At 43.1% G+C, this 18143-nt stretch overlaps 1 protein-coding gene across 2 annotated transcripts in view; it reads left to right on the forward strand.

Moving 5' to 3' along the window:
- The window catches only part of GPT2 (glutamic--pyruvic transaminase 2), a 33857-nt gene extending 30947 nt beyond the window's left edge, over positions 1–2910 (forward strand). For both annotated transcript variants that reach the window (XM_068991770.1, XM_068991769.1), the window contains exon 11: positions 485–2910. In XM_068991770.1, the coding sequence (XP_068847871.1) occupies positions 485–575 (91 nt within the window). In that variant the 3' untranslated portion in view covers positions 576–2910. The remainder of the gene's footprint in view (positions 1–484) is intronic.
- The last annotated feature ends 15233 nt before the right edge of the window (positions 2911–18143 follow it).

The raw sequence follows: 18143 nt of genomic DNA on the forward strand, positions 1-18143 counted from the left end.
TTACTTCTTGAGAGCTGCTGTTAGGGATGGGAAGCAGGTTGACAGGATTGGAGGGAGGAGTTAGTTACCATGGCAACTTGGGAATTCCTATGGAGGGAAGTTGTGACTGAAGGTTCTCACTATGAGACTGATAGTGGAGATGGAAAAGGCTTATCTAGCAGAAGTAGGGTCCGCTCCAGAGAAAAGTTCTGTGCACCTGTCAGAGTGTTGGGTGGGCCTCCTGTGATTATAGGTGGATGGGTTAAGTAAGCTGAGATGTCACCACCAGCTTACTGCATTTGTTCACATGTATGAATTGGCTAAAAAAAATATGTGAATGATGAAGGAAAGTGGTTCAGCAAGTGCCAGGTGCTGTCCAGGGCCTGTCCCTCCCCAGGAAGCTTGCCTGCCCTGTGTGCAGGTAGAGGAGTGACCTGCCAGTTTTACCCCTGTCCCCTTCTCCAGAGCAATTCGTGTCTGACTGTGCTGTTCTCCTTCCTGACAGAATGACCATTCTTCCTCCGGTCGAGAAACTAAAGACGGTTCTACAGAAGGTGAAGGACTTTCACATAAAGTTCCTGGAGGAGTACGCGTGAGGACTCCTCGGGCCCCAGAGGGAGACCGGGCCCTCGGCCTGCCTCCTGATATGCCCGCCCAGCCCAGCCCAGACTCGCCTCCCGCAGCGACTCCGCCTCAGGCCTTACAAAGGTCACTGGTCGCTTTCATCGTCATTTTGCCCCAGGAGACTTCTTTCTTTGTGCCTTGATGTTGGGAGCACCTCTCTTCTGAGCAAATGTGAATCGGGGATGCCTCAGAAGCCCTGTTTTTTTGATGCAGCCAAAGTAGAGGGGACTCGCTCAGCGTTACGTGGTAGTGTTCTCCGAATCTGTTGTTGTTGCTTGTGGAAAATTCATTTGGGGTTTAAAACAGCCTGGGTGTGTTGGGTGAGCTGCTTCAGGTTTGCAGAAACAAGGCATCAGGAAATGTATAACTTAACCACGATGAGGACTGGAAATCCCAACCTCACCGCCATGATCTGTGAAATAAAACTCTTAGCGGTGTGAAATCTATTCCTTCCAACAGGAGAGCCTGGAGTCCACTGGAGGCCCAGAGAGGGCCCATCCTTCTGACTTGGAGGCAGGCATCCTGCTCTCAGACAAGCATGGTGAGAGGAGCAGCGCAAGGATGCCAGGCTAGGGGGTGGTGGGTGTGGAGATTATGGCCAAGGCCAGAAGGTCCACCAGGGGAGGGGTGGGTGCGAGCCAGGCTCCGAGTTGAACCAAGCTTCCATCCGGGAGCACACAGCAGGTAGTGAGGACTCTGCCCACAGGGGGGCTGCAGGTAAAGAGTTCTCTTGAGCTTTCTTAGGCTGGGACACCCATCTTGAGGTCTCCCTGAGCTCCAGGGGCACGGGGTTCATCAGCCCAGCCATATCTCAGTCGTGGGAGATTCTGCCTGATGGTGTGTGGATCTATCCCACTGTTACCCAGCAGCCAGCCTCACCCAAGGGCTTCAGGGAGCTTTTAGGCAATAGTAGAACAAGGAAACTCTGAAAATGTCCTAGTGAAGGAGGGTATCCTTAGAGACATGAAGACAGTTAAACCACATGCCCCTCCTGTAGTGTTTGTTGCTTGGACCAAGCAGAATTTGGTCCCTATCCTAGCTCTTAACTGGTCCAAGTGCCTGGTAGCATGCCTGCTCTGAACATGTGATCCGATTCAAAGTTTATAAAAGTGTTCGATAAGTAAAGTGTTTTGCCTCCCCATCTGTTCCTGGCTCCCCTCCCAGGCTCTGTAGACTGTCCCGTAGCATCAGTCATCTTCTGGGGGTAGAGTTGGGGGATCAACCCCCAAGCCTGCAGCTTCCCTGTCATGTGCAAACCTGAGTGGGAGGCCTGACCCACACTCCCCAGAAGTAGGCACCTCAGGCCGCAGAAGGCCTATGCCCTCTTCTCTGGGCCGTCCCTGGTGGGCTTTGCTGAGAAGCCAAGGCGAGCTCAGGAGTCAGGGGATCCAGCAAGTCCTAAAGTGGAACTGAAGGGACCGAAGAGAGAAATCTGAAGAGGCTAAAGGAGTGAGCTTCGAAAGCAGCCTCCTGTCCTGTAATCTCCACTCCAGGTCCACGCACGGGATGCAATAGGAAACTTCAGACTGCCCCTGTCCACTAGCATCACAGTCCCTATGAAGAAAGTAGCCACAATCTCAAATAACAAAGGGAATGTTTTAGAACTTTTTCTTCCTTAAAACTTCGAGACAGTTGCACTTGTGCTTGTTGATGGTATGTAAGCCAGGATGTATCCCAGAGTTTGAGATTTCTGGTGAAAAGGTTAAATAGTAGAAGCTAGTATATTTTCTATATTTTTGTAACAATTGCTTTTTTCATGGGGGGAGTTGGGGTTAGTATTTGTAGTTTTAACAAGTCCAGTAGTTTTTTTAAATGAATCTCTTCAGATTATAAGTAACCCCTAAAAACTTTGCAACGTTTACATGATTTTTTAAAAAAGATGCCATATACATTTGGTTTGCTTTTAAAAATAAGTAAATTCTTAATAAGGTCAGCTAGTTGGTTTAGGAGGTTAACTTGATTCAGGTAGAAACTCTGATCATGATAATTTGATTTTCTGCAGATTGCGGTGTCTTATTTGGGCACCACCAGAGTAAGTTGTTTGTCATTTGAGGTTGCACAAAATCTATACCTGTAAAGTTTTCTGCTGTTCATCTAGGTCTGCACGGGAGTTGGGGGGATGCTGGGCTATACTGTGGTGGTCCATGACCTTACACCTTGTGGCCAGACCGGTTGTCCCCATGTTTGTGAATTTGCAGGAAGAGCTGACAGGCCTACATGCCCGTTTTCCAGTCTGGATTCTCATAGGCATCTCCTGACAAAGGTACTTCATGATGGCTCTGATGGAAATTTCTAAACAATAAAATATATGTCCAAAATGGTGACTGTGTTTAACTTTCTTTGTATTTTAAATATCAAATGGACGTCACTAATTGCACGCCTTCACTCTTATGTTTCTAAGTCATAGCCTTTCAGTTTCCATTTCTTCTTAGGTGTCAACGCTAAGGACCCTGGGCTGCTTTATATTGCTCATGTATTCTTTTAAAATAGAATGCTGTTCAAATGAAAACAGACCTTGATTTTCTCATGGGAGTGAAACGAACTAGCAGCAGCTTCGCAGGCAGCAGGGGAGCCCAAGCAGGCAGGGGGAGCTGGAGAAGCAGCCCTGAGGCGGGGGGCGGGGGGAGGTGAGGAGCAGCTGCCCAGACAAGGGGTTTCATTCATTGCCCCAGGCTTTCCCAGACCCATATCAGTTTTAATGTGTGGTGCTGGAATTCAAAACTTTATTTTTCACTTAAAACTGAAACTTCTTTTTTAAAGAAAGTCTGGAAATATATATATGTTTTTAAAAGTAAGATACTTTCGAGTGGAAGGCTTGGAAACTTACTGAAAGTAGCTTAAGCAGAAGAGAATTTATTGGGTCATGTAAAAGGAATTTATTGAAATCCTGGAGGGATGCTGACTTTAGTTTTGATGTACACGGTTATGTGCAAAGCCTGCCTGCCTGTCTGGCTCTATTGAAAAATCTCATAGGAGGGCTCTGCCTTGGTTCACATGCCCTTCCCTGAACAGTAGCTGTGGCCTTTGAGAATAGCGTGCTTTGGCTGGCCCTGTGTATGAGCAGAGGTAGAGAAGGGCCTAGAATTGCCAGCCTCATGAGGGCCTTTGGAGAAGTTGCTCCCCATAGGAATGAGGGATGGAGGTGATGCTGCACCCACAAACGTCATTTACCACAGGTGGCTCTTTAGAGGGAAGCTGGGGGAGGTGTGTTGCAGGCAGGTTGAAAGTCGTTACTAGTTGATAACACAGGGGACTGAGATGCTCTGCACACACACACTGTGCTTGCACACATACCTCAGGAAGTGTACATCTTGTCTGGTGAGCGAACTTTGTGTAGTGTATTATGCAAAGGGTTTATTAAATAGACAAAGATTGGGAGATACAGTTATTCTAGGTCAGTAGTTCTTTGTCACTAGGGACTGGTTTTGTGAAAGACACTTTTTCCACAGATGTGTGGTGAGGGAGGGAAAGTTCAAGCGGTAATGCAAGAGATGGTGGGGATGGATGGTTCAGGCGATAATACAAGCTGTGGGGAGCGGCAGATGAAACATCATCCCTCACCCACCACTCACCTGCTGTGTGACCGAGTTCCTAACAGGTTGGGGGCTGGGGACCCCTGCTCTAAATTATTTTGGTATAGTGTTTGCTCTAACCACATCTAGAAAGCTTTTGAATGTTTGATAAGGACCTAGCATAAGTCCACAGACTGTTAGGGAATGGGGAATCAAGCTAATAAGAGGTGGTCACTGTCCTCAAAAAACCTATGGATGGAATGGCCACCGAATGGTTCATTGCTCAAATCCCACCCGCCTAGTGGTGCTGGCCTTAATAGAAGTATACGGGTGATGCATAGGAGGGAGAGGCTGATTCTGTTCTCTACCGAGTTGGGGTGCCTCTACCCACCTCTACTCTTTCCACAATGCCTTCTGAGGTCTTCCTTTTAGCCTTCCTCCTGCCACCGAGCCAGGAGACTCTTCAAGAAAAAGGAAAAGATGAAACTTAATGCTAGGTACTCAACCAGTTCTTTTACTTAAGAGGAACAGGTCAGCTAGAGTTTCCTATTGAGATTTCATTGTCCTACTGAAAAAAAAAAAGAGACACCCACATACCTACAGTCAATTAATCTATGACAAAAGGGCAAGAATGTACAGTGAAAAAAAGACAGTCACTTCAGTAAGTGATTCAGGAGAAAACGTAAAACGGCAAGATTAGAACATTTCCTCCTTCACACTATATACAAAAATAAACTCAAAATGAATTAAAAACCTAAATGTAAAACCTGAAGCCATAAAACTCCTAGAAGAGAACATAGGCAGTACATTCTTTGACATAAATTATAGCAATAATTTTTTTGGATATGTCTCCCAAAGGAAAAGAAATAGGCCTTAATTAAACTTCAAAGATTTTGCACAGCAAAGGAAACCTCTGACAAAATGAAAAGACAACATACTGAATGGGAGAAAATATTTGCAAATCACTTGACCAACATGGGGTTAATATCCAAAATCTATAAACAGCTCATACAGTTCAATGTAAAAAACAAAAAGCCTCAAAAATAGGCAAAAACCCTGAATAGACATTTTTCCAAAGAAGATATACAGATGGCCAACGGGTACATAAAAAGATGCTCGCTATGTTGCTAAAAGCAAGAAGAAAAAAAATCTCACGCTGGTCAGAATGGCTATCATCAAAAAGTCTACAAATAACAAATGCTGGAGAGGGTATGGAGAAAAGAGAACACTTGCACACTGTTGGTGGGAATGGAAATGGGTGCAGCCACTATGGAAAACAGTGTGGAGGGTCCTCAAAAAGCTAAAAATAGGAATTTCCTGGTGATCTAGTGGTTAGGATTCAGTGCTTTCACTGCTATAGGTCCAATCCTGCAAGATGTGTGGCCTAGCCAAAAGAAAAACTAAACTAAAAATAGAACTTCCATATGATCCAACAATCCCACTCCTAGATATAATATTTGAAAAAAAAATGAAAACACTAATTCAAAAACATCCATGTACCCCAAGTACCCCAATGTTCATTACAGCACTGTTTACAATAGCCAAGACATGGAAACAGCCCAAATGCCCATGATAAGATGACTGGCTTGAGAAGATATGGTATATATACATATAAATGTGTGAATGTGTATAGCAAAATAAAAATAGAAAACAAACTACTGGTTACCAGCTGGGAGAGGGTAGGGGAAAGGACTTGATAGGAGTATGGGATTAAGAGATACAAACTACCGCATATAAAATAGATAAGCAACAAGGATATACTGTACTGCAGACAGAACTATAGCCATTGTTTTGTAATAATTTTTAATGGAGTATAATCTATAAAAATACTGAACCTTTATGCTATCCACCTGAAACTAATATTGTAAATTAACTATAATTTTTAAAAATCGATCACTAAAAAGATTAGAAGATATAGAGTCATCCCTTGGTATCCAAGGGGGATTGGTTGCAAAATACCCTGGTGAAGTTGCTCAGTCATGTCCGACCCTTTGCCACCCCATGGACTGTAGCCTACCAGGTTCCACCATCCAAAATCCCCTAGGATACCAAAAATCTGGGGATGCTCAAGTCTCTTATATAAAATGGTACAGTATTTGAATATGTTACATGTATTCTCCCATATACTTTAAAGCATTTCTACATTACTCATAATACTTAATACAATGTAAATGCTATGTGAATAGTTGTAAATACAACGTAAATAGTTGCTGGTGTGTGACAAATTCAACTTTTGCTTTTTGGAATTTTCTAGAAAAAAACTTATTTTTATCTGAGGTTGGTTCAGTTCATAAATATGAAGGGTTGACTCTCATGATTTCTTTTGTCTCCTCCCCAGTTTTGTCTGTCTTTGCTCTGAGTGCATAACCCTGAAGTCCTTTTGACGATATTCAGTTTCAAAACTGTAAAAACATCCAGAATCCTAGTGATGCTTAGGTCAGTGCACAGAAGTATACATTAAATAAGTCTAAAACAAAAAATATTCTGATTATCAAAGTAAAGATATTCATGTGGAAAAACTAGAAAATAAAATAATGGAAGAAATTTTTAAAATCTCCTATAATCCTCCAGAATTAATCAAGTCTGACATTCATTTTCTTTGGCTGTGCTGCTTGGCTTTTGGGATCCTAGGGCTGGGACCAGGATCAAACCTGGGCCTTCAGCAATGATAGAGCAGAGTCCCAGCCACTGGACTGCCAGGGAATTCCCCTAACATTCCTTACTGTCCTCTTCCTGAAAGTATTTTTATATGGCTGTGTGTTTGGATCCTAATTTTTCCCCCTTCAACATTAGAACATGATTAAAGTGCCTGATGAGCAGTTTGGATGGCTACTTCATCAGTTCTATGGATAAATAGCCATAGTAACTATTGGTTAGCTACACACGTAAACATTTAGATTACATACAGTTCTTGGTTTTTAAAAATAAGGCCGCATAATACATCTGTGCATAGAGAGGGGATTCCCCTCCCTGGCTCTGTGTCATGGCTTATTGTGGAACATGCTCAGGAGTAGGTGTTGTCCATGAACCTCCAGGGACTTTGTCCCTGAGGCAGAGTTCAGAGCTCAGCAGATCATGGTACACACCTTGGCCTTGGCTCTAGCACTTCCCAGCTGTGAGATCACTCATCCTCATTGTTGCCATCTGCAAAACAGGGCTAATAGCACCCATTTGTGGAGTAATGGGATGACTGTGAGCACCGAACAGGAAAATGTGGGGGTTTGCGTGCATGTGTGTGTAACTGAGTATAGCTCACGGCAAGTAGTTTATTTATTGATTACTTTCTTTGATAGTCTGATTAATTTTTAGAGCAGTGCTGATAAGATACATGTTCAATACATGTTTAAATCAAGGGGAAAATTACACTCTTGGCACACCAGATACAGTATGAAAATGACATGCAGAGGAAGTGAGGACTCTTTCCCAGCACTGCTGAACATATTCTGCTAGACAAAGTACACAGGTTAGTTATTTGGTTATTTTTTTGGTCAGTGGTAACCTTTATTTTTTCAGTCACACATTTTCTGAAATAAAATTGCACTGGGTCCAGTTACACTGGATTCTTCATGAGGTTCAGTTCAGTCAGTTCAGTCACTCAGTCGTGTCCAACCCTTTGCGACCCCATGAATCGCAGCATGCCAGGCCTCCCTGTCCATCACCAAGTCCCGGAGTTCACTCAAACTCATGTCCATCGAGTTGGTGATGCCATCCAGCCATCTCATCCTCTGCCGTCCCCTTCTCCTCCTGCCCCCAATCCCTCCCAGCATCAGGGTCTTTTCCAATGAGTCAACTCTTCGCATGAGGTGGCCAAAGTACTGGAGTTTCAGCTTTAGCATCAGTCCTTCCAGAGAACACCCAGGACTGATTTCCTTTAGGATGGACTGATTGGACCTCCTTGCAGTCCAAGGGATTCTCAACAGTCTGATCCAACACCACAATTCAAAAGCATCTATTCTTCAGTGCTCAGCTTTTTTTATAGTCCAACTCTCACATCCATACATGACCACTGGAAATACCATAGCCTTGACTAGATGGACCTTTGCTGACAAAGTAATGTCTCTGCTTTTCAATATGCTATCTAGGTTGGTCACAACTTTTCTTCCAAGGAGCAAGCATCTTTTAATCTTCATGAGGTAGGTCCAATTGAAAAAACAAAACAGAACTCTTTTCACAACTCTAATGTAACTGGACATTTTTTTTCTTGGTGCAGGTTCATCTTGACCTGCTGGCACCAGTTAGGAACTGGTATTTGGGGTTGGGTCCTCTCTCAAAAGGAACTTTGTGGGCCTTTTCCCCTTCATGACTAAAGCAAGCTGCTATTTGCCATTTCCACCTTAAAACTTTAAAACAAAATCCCCCCAGTTATTTGAGTCAGTATCACGATACACTTTTTGGGCCAAAGCCCCACTCCAGGATTTAGAGTGTATAAATTAGAATTCTTTTGTTTGTACAGACAGAAAGCCAAACTTGAGAAGTCAAGAACTGGGTAAGTCAAACCTACATTCCCCAGGCTTGGCAGTTCATGTGTGGCCATGAATTTAATGGGTCATCATCGTAGTATCATGTGGAAGCTGCTGGGGACTTTCCTTGCCTGTCCTGGGTCCCTTTTCTTCCCGTCTTGTCCTCTGACTGCTTGGAATGCATGTGTGACAACTGAGCCGTGACAAAGACACAGGCTTGTGCAGAAATGCTGTGTAAGGTTTTGCTGTTATTTTTGTTGTTATTATTCCACCTTAATTCTAGTGACAAAATCTTTTGGACTTTCATTTGTCTGGAGTTTAGCTTGATCATCTCATCTTTGTTGCCTACCAAGGCAGCTGAATAAATGTTGGCAACACTCTTGGAAATGCTAACGACTCCTGCCATTCATCCTGCGCTGGCTGGGCAGCTGTGTGCCAGGCACAGTGCTTGGTGATGGGGAACCAGCAGTAAGACATGGCTTCATGGTTTACAAGGTTGATGGTGCTTATGCTGATAAGAGTGGGAGAGGCAACAGTGATACATTGTTGATAAGAGTGTGAGTTTGTACCATTTTGGGGAGAGGGCATCTTGGCACAATCAACATTAAATATACACATGCCTACTTTAAAACCTCAGTAATCAAGACAGTATGTATTACTTTAAGGAAAGACAAAAATAAAGAACAGAATAGAGTCCAGAAATAGAACCACATACATTTATCACTTTGGCGTAAGAGACTGCACACACACACACACACACACGTATATGTATTTGATACATCTGTATTGATGAAATAATTTTTGACAAGCATACTAAAGCAATCCAGTAAGAAAGAGAGTCTCTTCAACAAATGGTGCTGCAATGTCTGGGTATCCACATGGGGAAACAAATGAACTTCAACTCCTACCTCATACATATGCAAAATTTGGGGTGGATCACAGACCTAAATTTAAGAGCTAAAATGATACATCTTCTAGAAGAAAACATAAGAGAAAATCTTTGCGACTTATGATATAAACATTTCTTAGGACAAAAAGACACAAATATAAAAAGGAAAATTGATAAATTGAACCACATCAAAATTAAGAACTTCTGCTTTTTAAAAAGACATGATTCAGAAACAAAAGACAAGTCACGTGCTGGGAAAATATATTTTCAGAACATAAATCTCATAAAAGGCTTGTAGCAAGAGTACATAAAAAACTTCAAAAGTCAATAATAGCTCCTTCCCTGGTGGTCCAGTGATTAAGAAACTGCCTTGCAATGAACCAGGAACCAGGAACCAGGAAGCACCAGCTCAACCCCACATGCCATGGAGAGACTAAGCCTGTGTGCCACTGCTGTGGCCACGTTCTCTAGAGCCCGTGAGACACAGCAAGAGAGGCCACCGCAGTGGGAAGCCCGCACCCTGCAGTGAAGAGTAGCCCCTGCCGCCCGCAACCAGAGAAAGCCCAGCCACCTCAACAAAACCCAGCAGACCCCCACCAAAAAACAAAACAAATACAGCTATTTTAAAAGTCAACAACAATCAGAGAAACAACCCAACTGAAAAACAGGGGAAAGATTGGAACAGATACTTCACAGAAGAAGATATACAAATGGCCAATGAGGACGTGGGAAAAAGCCCAACGTCATCAGTGACGGAAAGGAACGTGAATTAAAAGCACTGAGATGCCACTGAGGTGACTAAGTTAAAGAAGATTGACAGTCCCAAATGCTGAAGGCACGGAGCAACCAAAATCTCAGGGGTGATACAATCACTTTGGAAAACGGGTGGCTTCTTACAAAGTCAAACACACACCTGCCTCAAGAGGCAGCAATTTCACAGCTAGGGCTCCTTCATTTGCTCCCTGCCAGGGAACACTGTCTGGTGTTGCCTGTTGTCCATTGTCTGAAACTATCGTTTCATGTGTTTCCCCATTCCCCAGGTTTTAGTTGTTTAAAACAGTTGAGTAAATCTCAGTTCAGTTCAGTTGCTCAGTCGTGTCCGACTCTTTGCGACCCCATGAATTGCAGCACGCCAGGCCTCCATGTCCATCACCAACTCCTGGAGTTCACTCAAACTCATGTCCATCGAGTCGGTGATGCCATCCAGCCATTTCATCCTCTGCCATCCCCTTTTCCTCCTGCCCCCAATCCCTCCCAGCATCAGAGTCTTTTCCAATGAGTCACCTCCTCGCATGAGGTGGCCAAAGTTTTGGAGTTTCAGCTTTAGCATCAGTCCTTCCAAAGAACACCCAGGGCTGATTTTCTTTAGAATGGACTGGTTGGATCTCCTTGCAGTCCAAGGGACTCTCAAGAGTCTTTTCCAACACCACAGTTCAAACGCATCAATTCTTCGGTGCTCAGCCTTCTTTACAGTCCAACTCTCACATCCGTACATGACCACTGGAAAACCATAGCCTTGACTAGAGGGACCTTTCTTGGCGAAGTAATGTCTCTGCTTTTTAATACGCTGTCTAGGTTGGTCATAACTTTCCTTCCAAGGAGTAAGCGTCTTTTAATTTCATGGCTGTAATCACCATCTGCAGTGATTTTGGAGCCCAAAAGAATAAAGTCTGACACTGCTTCTGCTGTTTCCACATCGACTTTCCATGAAGTGATGGGACCAGATGCCATGATTTTAGTTTTCTGAATGTTGAGCTTTAAGCCAACCTTTTCACTCTCCTCTTTCACTTTCATCAAAAGGCTCTTTAGCTACTCTTCACTTTCTGCCATAAGGGTGGTGTCATCTGCATATCTGAGGTGATTGATATTTCTCCTGGCAATCTTGATTCCAGCTTGTGCTTCCTCCAGCCCAGCATTTCTCATGATGTACTCTGCATAGAATTTAAATAAGCAGGGTGACAATATACAGCCTTGACGTACTCCTTTTCCTATTTGGAACCAGTCTGTTGTTCCATGTCCAGTTCTAACTGTTGCTTCCTGACCTGCATATAGGTTTCTCAAGAGGCAGGTCAGGTGGTCTGGTATTCCCATCTCTTTCAGAATTTTCCACAGTTTATTGTGATCCACACAGTCAAAGGCTTTGGGATAGTCAATAAAGCAGAAATAGATGTTTTTCTGGAACTCTCTTGCTTTTTCCATGATCCAGTGGATGTTGGCAATTTGACCACTGGTTCCTCTGCCTTTTCTAAAACCAGCTTGAACATCTGGAAGTTCATGCTTCACATATTGCTGAAGCCTGGCTTGGAGAATTTTGAGCATTACTTTACTAGAGTGTGAAATGAGTGCAATTGTGCGGTAGTTTGAGCATTCTTTGGCACTGCCTTTCTTAGGGATTGGAATGAAAACTGACCTTTTCCAGTCCTGTGGTCACTGCTGAGTTTTCCACATTTGCTGGCATATTGAGTGGAGCACTTTCACAGCATCATCTTTCAGGATTTGAAACAGCTCAACTGGAATGCCATCACCTCCACTAGCTTTGTTCGTAGTGATGCTTTCTAAGGCCCACTTGACTTCACATTCCAGGATGTCTGGGTCTAGGTGAGTGATCACACCATCGTGATTATCTTGGTCATGAAGATCTTTTTTGTACAGTTCTTCTGTGTATTCTTGCCACCTCTTCTTAATATCTTCTGCTTCTGTTAGGTCCATACCATTTCTGTCCTTTATCGAGTCCATCTTTGCATGAAATATTCCCTTGGTATCTCCAGTTTCCCATTCTGTTGTTTTCCTCTATTTCTTTGCATTGATCGCTGAGGAAGGCTTTCTTATCTCTCCTTGCTATTCTTTGGAACTCTGCATTGAGATGTTTATATCTTTCCTTTTCTCCTTTGCTTTCTGCTTCTCTTCTTTTCACAGCTCTTTGTAAGCCCTCCTCAGACAGTCATTTTGCTTTTTTGCATTTCTTTTCCATGAGGATGGTCTTGATCCCTGTCTCCTGTACAATGTCACGAACCTCCGCCCATAGTTCATCAGGCACTCTATCAGATCTAGTCCCTTAAATCTATTTCTCAAAATGGATTAAAGATCTAAATGTAAGACCAGAAACCATAAAACTCCTAGAGGAGAACATAGGCAAAACACTCTCCGACATAAATCACAGCAGGATCCTCTATGATCCACCTCCCAGAACACTGGAAATAAAAGCAAAAATAAACAAATGAGATCTAATTAAAATTAAAAGCTTCTGCACAACAAAGGAAACTATAAGCAAGGTGAAAAGACAGCCTTTGGAATGGGAGAAAATAATAGCAAATGAAGCAACTGACAAACAACTAATCTCAAAAACATACAAGCAACTTATGCAGCTCAATTCCAGAAAAATAAATGACCCAATCAAAAAATGGGCCAAAGAACTAAACAGACATTTCTCCAAAGAAGACATACAGATGGCTAACAAACACATAAAAAGACGCTCAACATCACTCATTATCAGAGAAATGCAAATCAAGAACACAATGAGGTATCATTTCACACTAGTCGGAATGGCTGCTATCCAAAAGTCTACAAGCAATAAATGCTGGAGAGGGTGTGGAGAAAAGGGAACCCTCTTACACTGTTGGTGGGAATGCAAACTAGTACAGCCACTATGGAGATCAGTGTGGAGATTCCTTAAAAAACTGGAAATAGAACTGCCTTATGACCCAGCAATCCCACTGCTGGGCACACACACCAAGGAAACCAGAATCGAAAGAGACACGTGTACCCCAATGTTCATCGCAGCACTGTTTATAATAGCCAGGACATGGAAGCAACCTAGATGTCCATCAGCAGATGAATGGATAAGAAAGCTGTGGTATATACACAATGGAGTATTACTCAGCCATTATAAAGAATACATTTGAATCAGTTCTAATGAGGTGGATGAAACTGGAGCCGATTATATAGAGTGAAGTAAGCCAGAAAGAAAAACACCAATACAGTATACTAACACATATATATGCAATTTAGAAAGATGGTAATGATAACCCTGTATGCGAGACAGCAAAAGAGACACAGATGTAAAGAACAGACTTTTGGACTCTGTGGGAGAGGGAGAGGGTGGGATGACTTGGGAGAATGGCATTGAAACATGTATACTATCATGTAAGAAATGAATCGCTAGTCTAGGTTCGATACAGGATACAGGATGCTTGGGGCTGGTGCACTGGGATTACCCAGAGAGATGATGTGGAGAGGGAGGTGGGAGGGGGGTTCAGGGTTGGGAACTCATGTACACCTGTGGTGGATTCATGTCAAGGTATGGCAAAACCAAAACAGTATTGTAAAGTTAAAAATATATATATATTTCTCACTTCCACTGTATAATCATAAGGGATTTGTCTTAGGTCATACCTGAATGGTCTAGCAGTTTTCCCTACTTTCTTCAATTTAAGTCTGAATTTGGCAATAAGGAGTTCATGATCTGAGCCACAGTCAGCTCCTGGTCTTGTTTTTGTTGACTGTATAGAGCGTCTCCATCTTTGGCTGCAAAGAATATAATCAATCTGATTTTGGTGTTGACCATCTGGTGATGTCCATGTGTAGAGTCTTCTCTTGTGTTGTTGGAAGAGGGCGTTTGCTATGACTAGTGCATTCTCTTGGCAAAACCTAGTAGCCTTTGCCCTGCTTCATTCTGTACTCCAAGGCCAGATTTGCCTCTTACTCCAGGCTTTTTTTACTTCCTACTTTTGCATTCCAGTCCCCTATAATGAAAAGGACATCTTTTTTGGGTGTTAGTTCTAAAAGGTCTTGTAGGTTTTCATAGAACCTTTCAACTTTGGCGTCTTCAGCATTACTGGTTGGGGCATAGACTTGGATTACTGTGATATTGAATGGTTTGCCTTGGAAACGAACAGAGATCATCCTGTCGTTTTTGAGATTGCATCCAAGAGTCTGCATTTCGGGCTCTTTCATTGACTATGAGGGCTACTCCATTTCTTCTAAGGGATTCCTGCCCACAGTAGTAGATATAATGGTCATCTGAGTTAAATTCACCCATTTCAGTCCATTTTAGTTCGCTGATTCCTAGAATGTCGACGTTCACTCTTGCCGTCTCCTGTTTGACCACTTCCAATTTGCCTTGATTCATGGACCTGACATTCCAGGTTCCTATGCAATATTGCTCTTTACAGCATCGGAGCTTGCTTTTATCACCAGTCACATCCACAACTGGGTATTGTTTTTGCTTTTGCTCCATCCATTCATTCTTTCTGGAGTTATTTCTCCACTGACCTCCAGTAGCATATTGGGCACCTACTGACCTGGGGAGTTCCTCTTTCAGTGTCCTATCATTTTGCATTTTCATACTGTTCACGGGTTCTCAAGGCAAGAATATTGAAGTGGTTTGCCATTCCCTTCTCCAGTGGACCACATTCTGTCAGACCTCTCCACCATGACCCGTCTGTCTCGGGTGGCCCCACACGGCATGGCTTAGTTTCACTGAGTTAGACAAGGCTGTGGTCCATGTGATCAGATTGACTAGTTTTCTGTGATTATGGTTTCAGTGTGTCTGCCCTCTGATGCCCTCTTGCAACAGGTACCGTCTTACTTGGGTTTCTCTTACCTTGGACGAGGGGTATCTCCTCATGGCTGCCCCTCCTTGAACATAGAGTAGCTCCTCTCGCCCTCCTGCGCCCGCGTAGCCGCCGCTCCTCGGGCGTGTGGTAGCTCCTCCTGGCAGCCGCCCCTAACCTCGGACGTGGGGTTGTTCCTCCACGTTCTGAGTAAATCTAGTGCCTGTTAATCCATCATAGCCTGGAGCAAAAGTTTCCTGTTTCATGTCTCTACAGGACTGTGGGTTACACTGCTGTGTTCATTTGTCCAGACTTAGAGAGCTGTCCACTTACAATCTGTGTATTTCACTGCAAGTAAATTATAACTCAACAAAACTTATTAGCAGGAAATAGATGCATCCCTTGATCCAGAAATCTCACCTCTAGGAATTTATCCTTGGACATTTTCCCACTTGTGAAAGATGTGTGTATATATATATGAAGTAAAATTTCTATTTTAAGGCAGGAGAAGAAAAATTAAACAAAATTCTCTCTGTGTTTGTTTGGACCTCCTCCTCCTTCCCTGATGTGCAGTGTGTATCTCATTACACATTAACTAGAGCTCCTCAAAGATGGGAGTGCAGGCTCAGCTGGAAAGATCTTTTCTCTCCCCTGCCTTCTGATACTAGCAATGTAACTTCTTAAAATAATAATGTTCTTTCCCAGATCTGTAGGGGGTCAGTAAGGGGTCACCATGACTTGCTGCTCACTTTGTATAAGAGCTCTGTATCCTTGGTGAACTTTATGTAAAATATCATGTCATTTTCAAAGTTCCCAGGTACATCCTCACAGTTCTTTTGTATCAAAAATGTATATGATTGCATCTTCAACTTCTAGCAGGTACAAAGTTTCTCAGAGCTTTCTGAGAATCTGCTTTCCAGGTTATAATCCTCAGTTTGGCTTGAATAAAATTCCCCCTTTTTTCTTCTTAACTTGGTAGTTAATTGACTTTTCTATGACTGTGTTCAAGAATGTTCATGCCAGCATTGTTGGCCAGAGCAAAAGAGGGGAGAAACTTACACACTCACTAATGAAGGATTTGTGTATCCCTCCAAAAGAATGTCATGCAACTGTTAATCCAGATTAGTACATCTGTAGGTACTGGCCTGAAAAGTCATCTAAGATCCACTTTTAAATTGAAGTAGAATTGCAATCGCTATGCATAGGGCAGTAGTGGACATCTCGGTACTGTCTGATCAGACTCATCCTGTCCTGGGAATATTCTCCCCCCACATCAAGAGGATTCTCTCACTCTAAAGTGAGTCCGCGCCTTCTAAGGTGATTCTGCAACCCCTGGACTGCAGGTGGGTAAATCCATTCCCAGGATTGTCCAATTTGAAACCCAGAGTCTAATTCTTGAAAGGCTAAATTATTTTTATAAAAGAAAACTCAAGCCCTAAAGGTAAACATGGGTCTTGTCTCATAGAAGATGCTCATTAATGAGACAACAAAAATGACGTTCAGAGAGAATTAGGGATGAGAATTCACAGTCCAAAGGCCTTCATGGGTTTTGCCCTTTTGCCTCAGTTGCTTTCAGTGTCCCCAGCTACATCCCCGCTGTTCCTGTGGCTTGGTTATCTAATTTATTGGATCCTAAGAGCCAATAAAGTCTCCCTTTTGGCCAAGTTAGCTGGAGTTAAGTTCCTATTGCTGCAGGCAAAGCATATGTTAGTGTACACATAAGGAAACACTAGGGGGAAAGAGTTTCATATGTATATATATACACATATATGGTCTACAGATGCTCAAACACTCAGCTTACTTTTTAGTAAAGGGAACTTGGAGGAGGAAATGGTGCAGCCACAGCTATCCACAACTGCTGCCCGGTTCATCAGAGCAGTAAGTGAGGCTGGGGCTAGTTTTGTTTAAAAGCAGGAATGTGATTTTTGAGTGAGGAGTAGGGGTCCCCTGGGTAACCTTGAGATAGTGATGTACCGGACTAGTATTTGATTATGGAAATCAATCTCTTTCATTTGCTCTGTGTCTGATTTTCAGTCTTCATGTCTCTGTCTCTCTCTTAAAGATGAAGGATTTTCCCTCATAATGTTTTTCTGCCCTAAAATACTTCAGCTAACAAATTCTTAAGAAGAATTCTTAAAAAATCATCAAGCTGCTAAAAACTTGCAAACCCTTATTTGTCTTTAGACCTTTGCTCAATTCATCAGATTTCACATTTAGTCACTGAATGCAGTCTACGTTCCTAAGAAAAAGTGTGTAAATCAAAGGATTTCTAATTTTTTAAATGGTTGCTTTTTAATAAGTGTTGTTTGTACTGTCATCACAGAAAGCTGAAATATGAAACAAGAACTGTGGTGTTGGAGAAGACTCTTGAGAGTCTCTTGGACTGCAAGGAGATCCAATCAGTCCATTATGAAGGAGATCAGCCCTGGGATTTCTTTGGAAGGAATGACGCTAAAGCTGAAACTCCAGTACTTTGGCCGCCTCTGCGAAGAGCTGACTCATTGGAAAAGACCCTGATGTTGGGAGGGATTGAGGGCAGGAGGAGAAGGGGACGACAGAGGATGAGATGGCTGGATGGCATCACAGACTCGATTGACATGAGTCTGAGTGAACTCTGGGAGTTGGTGATGGACAGGGAGGCCTGGCATGCTGCAATTTATGGGGTCGCAAAGAGTCGGACACGACTGAGCGACTTCACTTTCACTTTGCACTTCCACGCATTGGGGAAGGAAATGGCAACCCACTCCAGTGTTCTTGCCTGGAGAATCCCAGTGACGGGGGAGCCTGCTGGGCTACCATCTATGGGGTCGCACAGAGTCGGACACAGCTGAAGCGACTCAGCAGCAGCAGCAGCAGCAGCCTGGAATCTAGTCTACGTGGACAGAACAAGGAAAAGTTCTTTCTCCTTGTGGATCTACTATATGAGGAGTTCAAATTCAAGACCTTAAAAAAGTGTAAAGGTCACACTGGGAAGCTTGTGTGCTGAAGTTTTGCTTCTTTATATGCATTGATTGCTTTGTGTCAACTCTTAACAGGCAGACCCCTGGACCCATGATTGTTCATGGATCGAGACTCTTGGAACTTCAACAATACAATATATTATATATTGTGGACTCTCCCTCCTTCA

This window comes from Capricornis sumatraensis, chromosome 20, assembly GCF_032405125.1.
Source record: "Capricornis sumatraensis isolate serow.1 chromosome 20, serow.2, whole genome shotgun sequence".
NCBI classification, from domain to species: domain Eukaryota; kingdom Metazoa; phylum Chordata; class Mammalia; order Artiodactyla; family Bovidae; genus Capricornis; species Capricornis sumatraensis.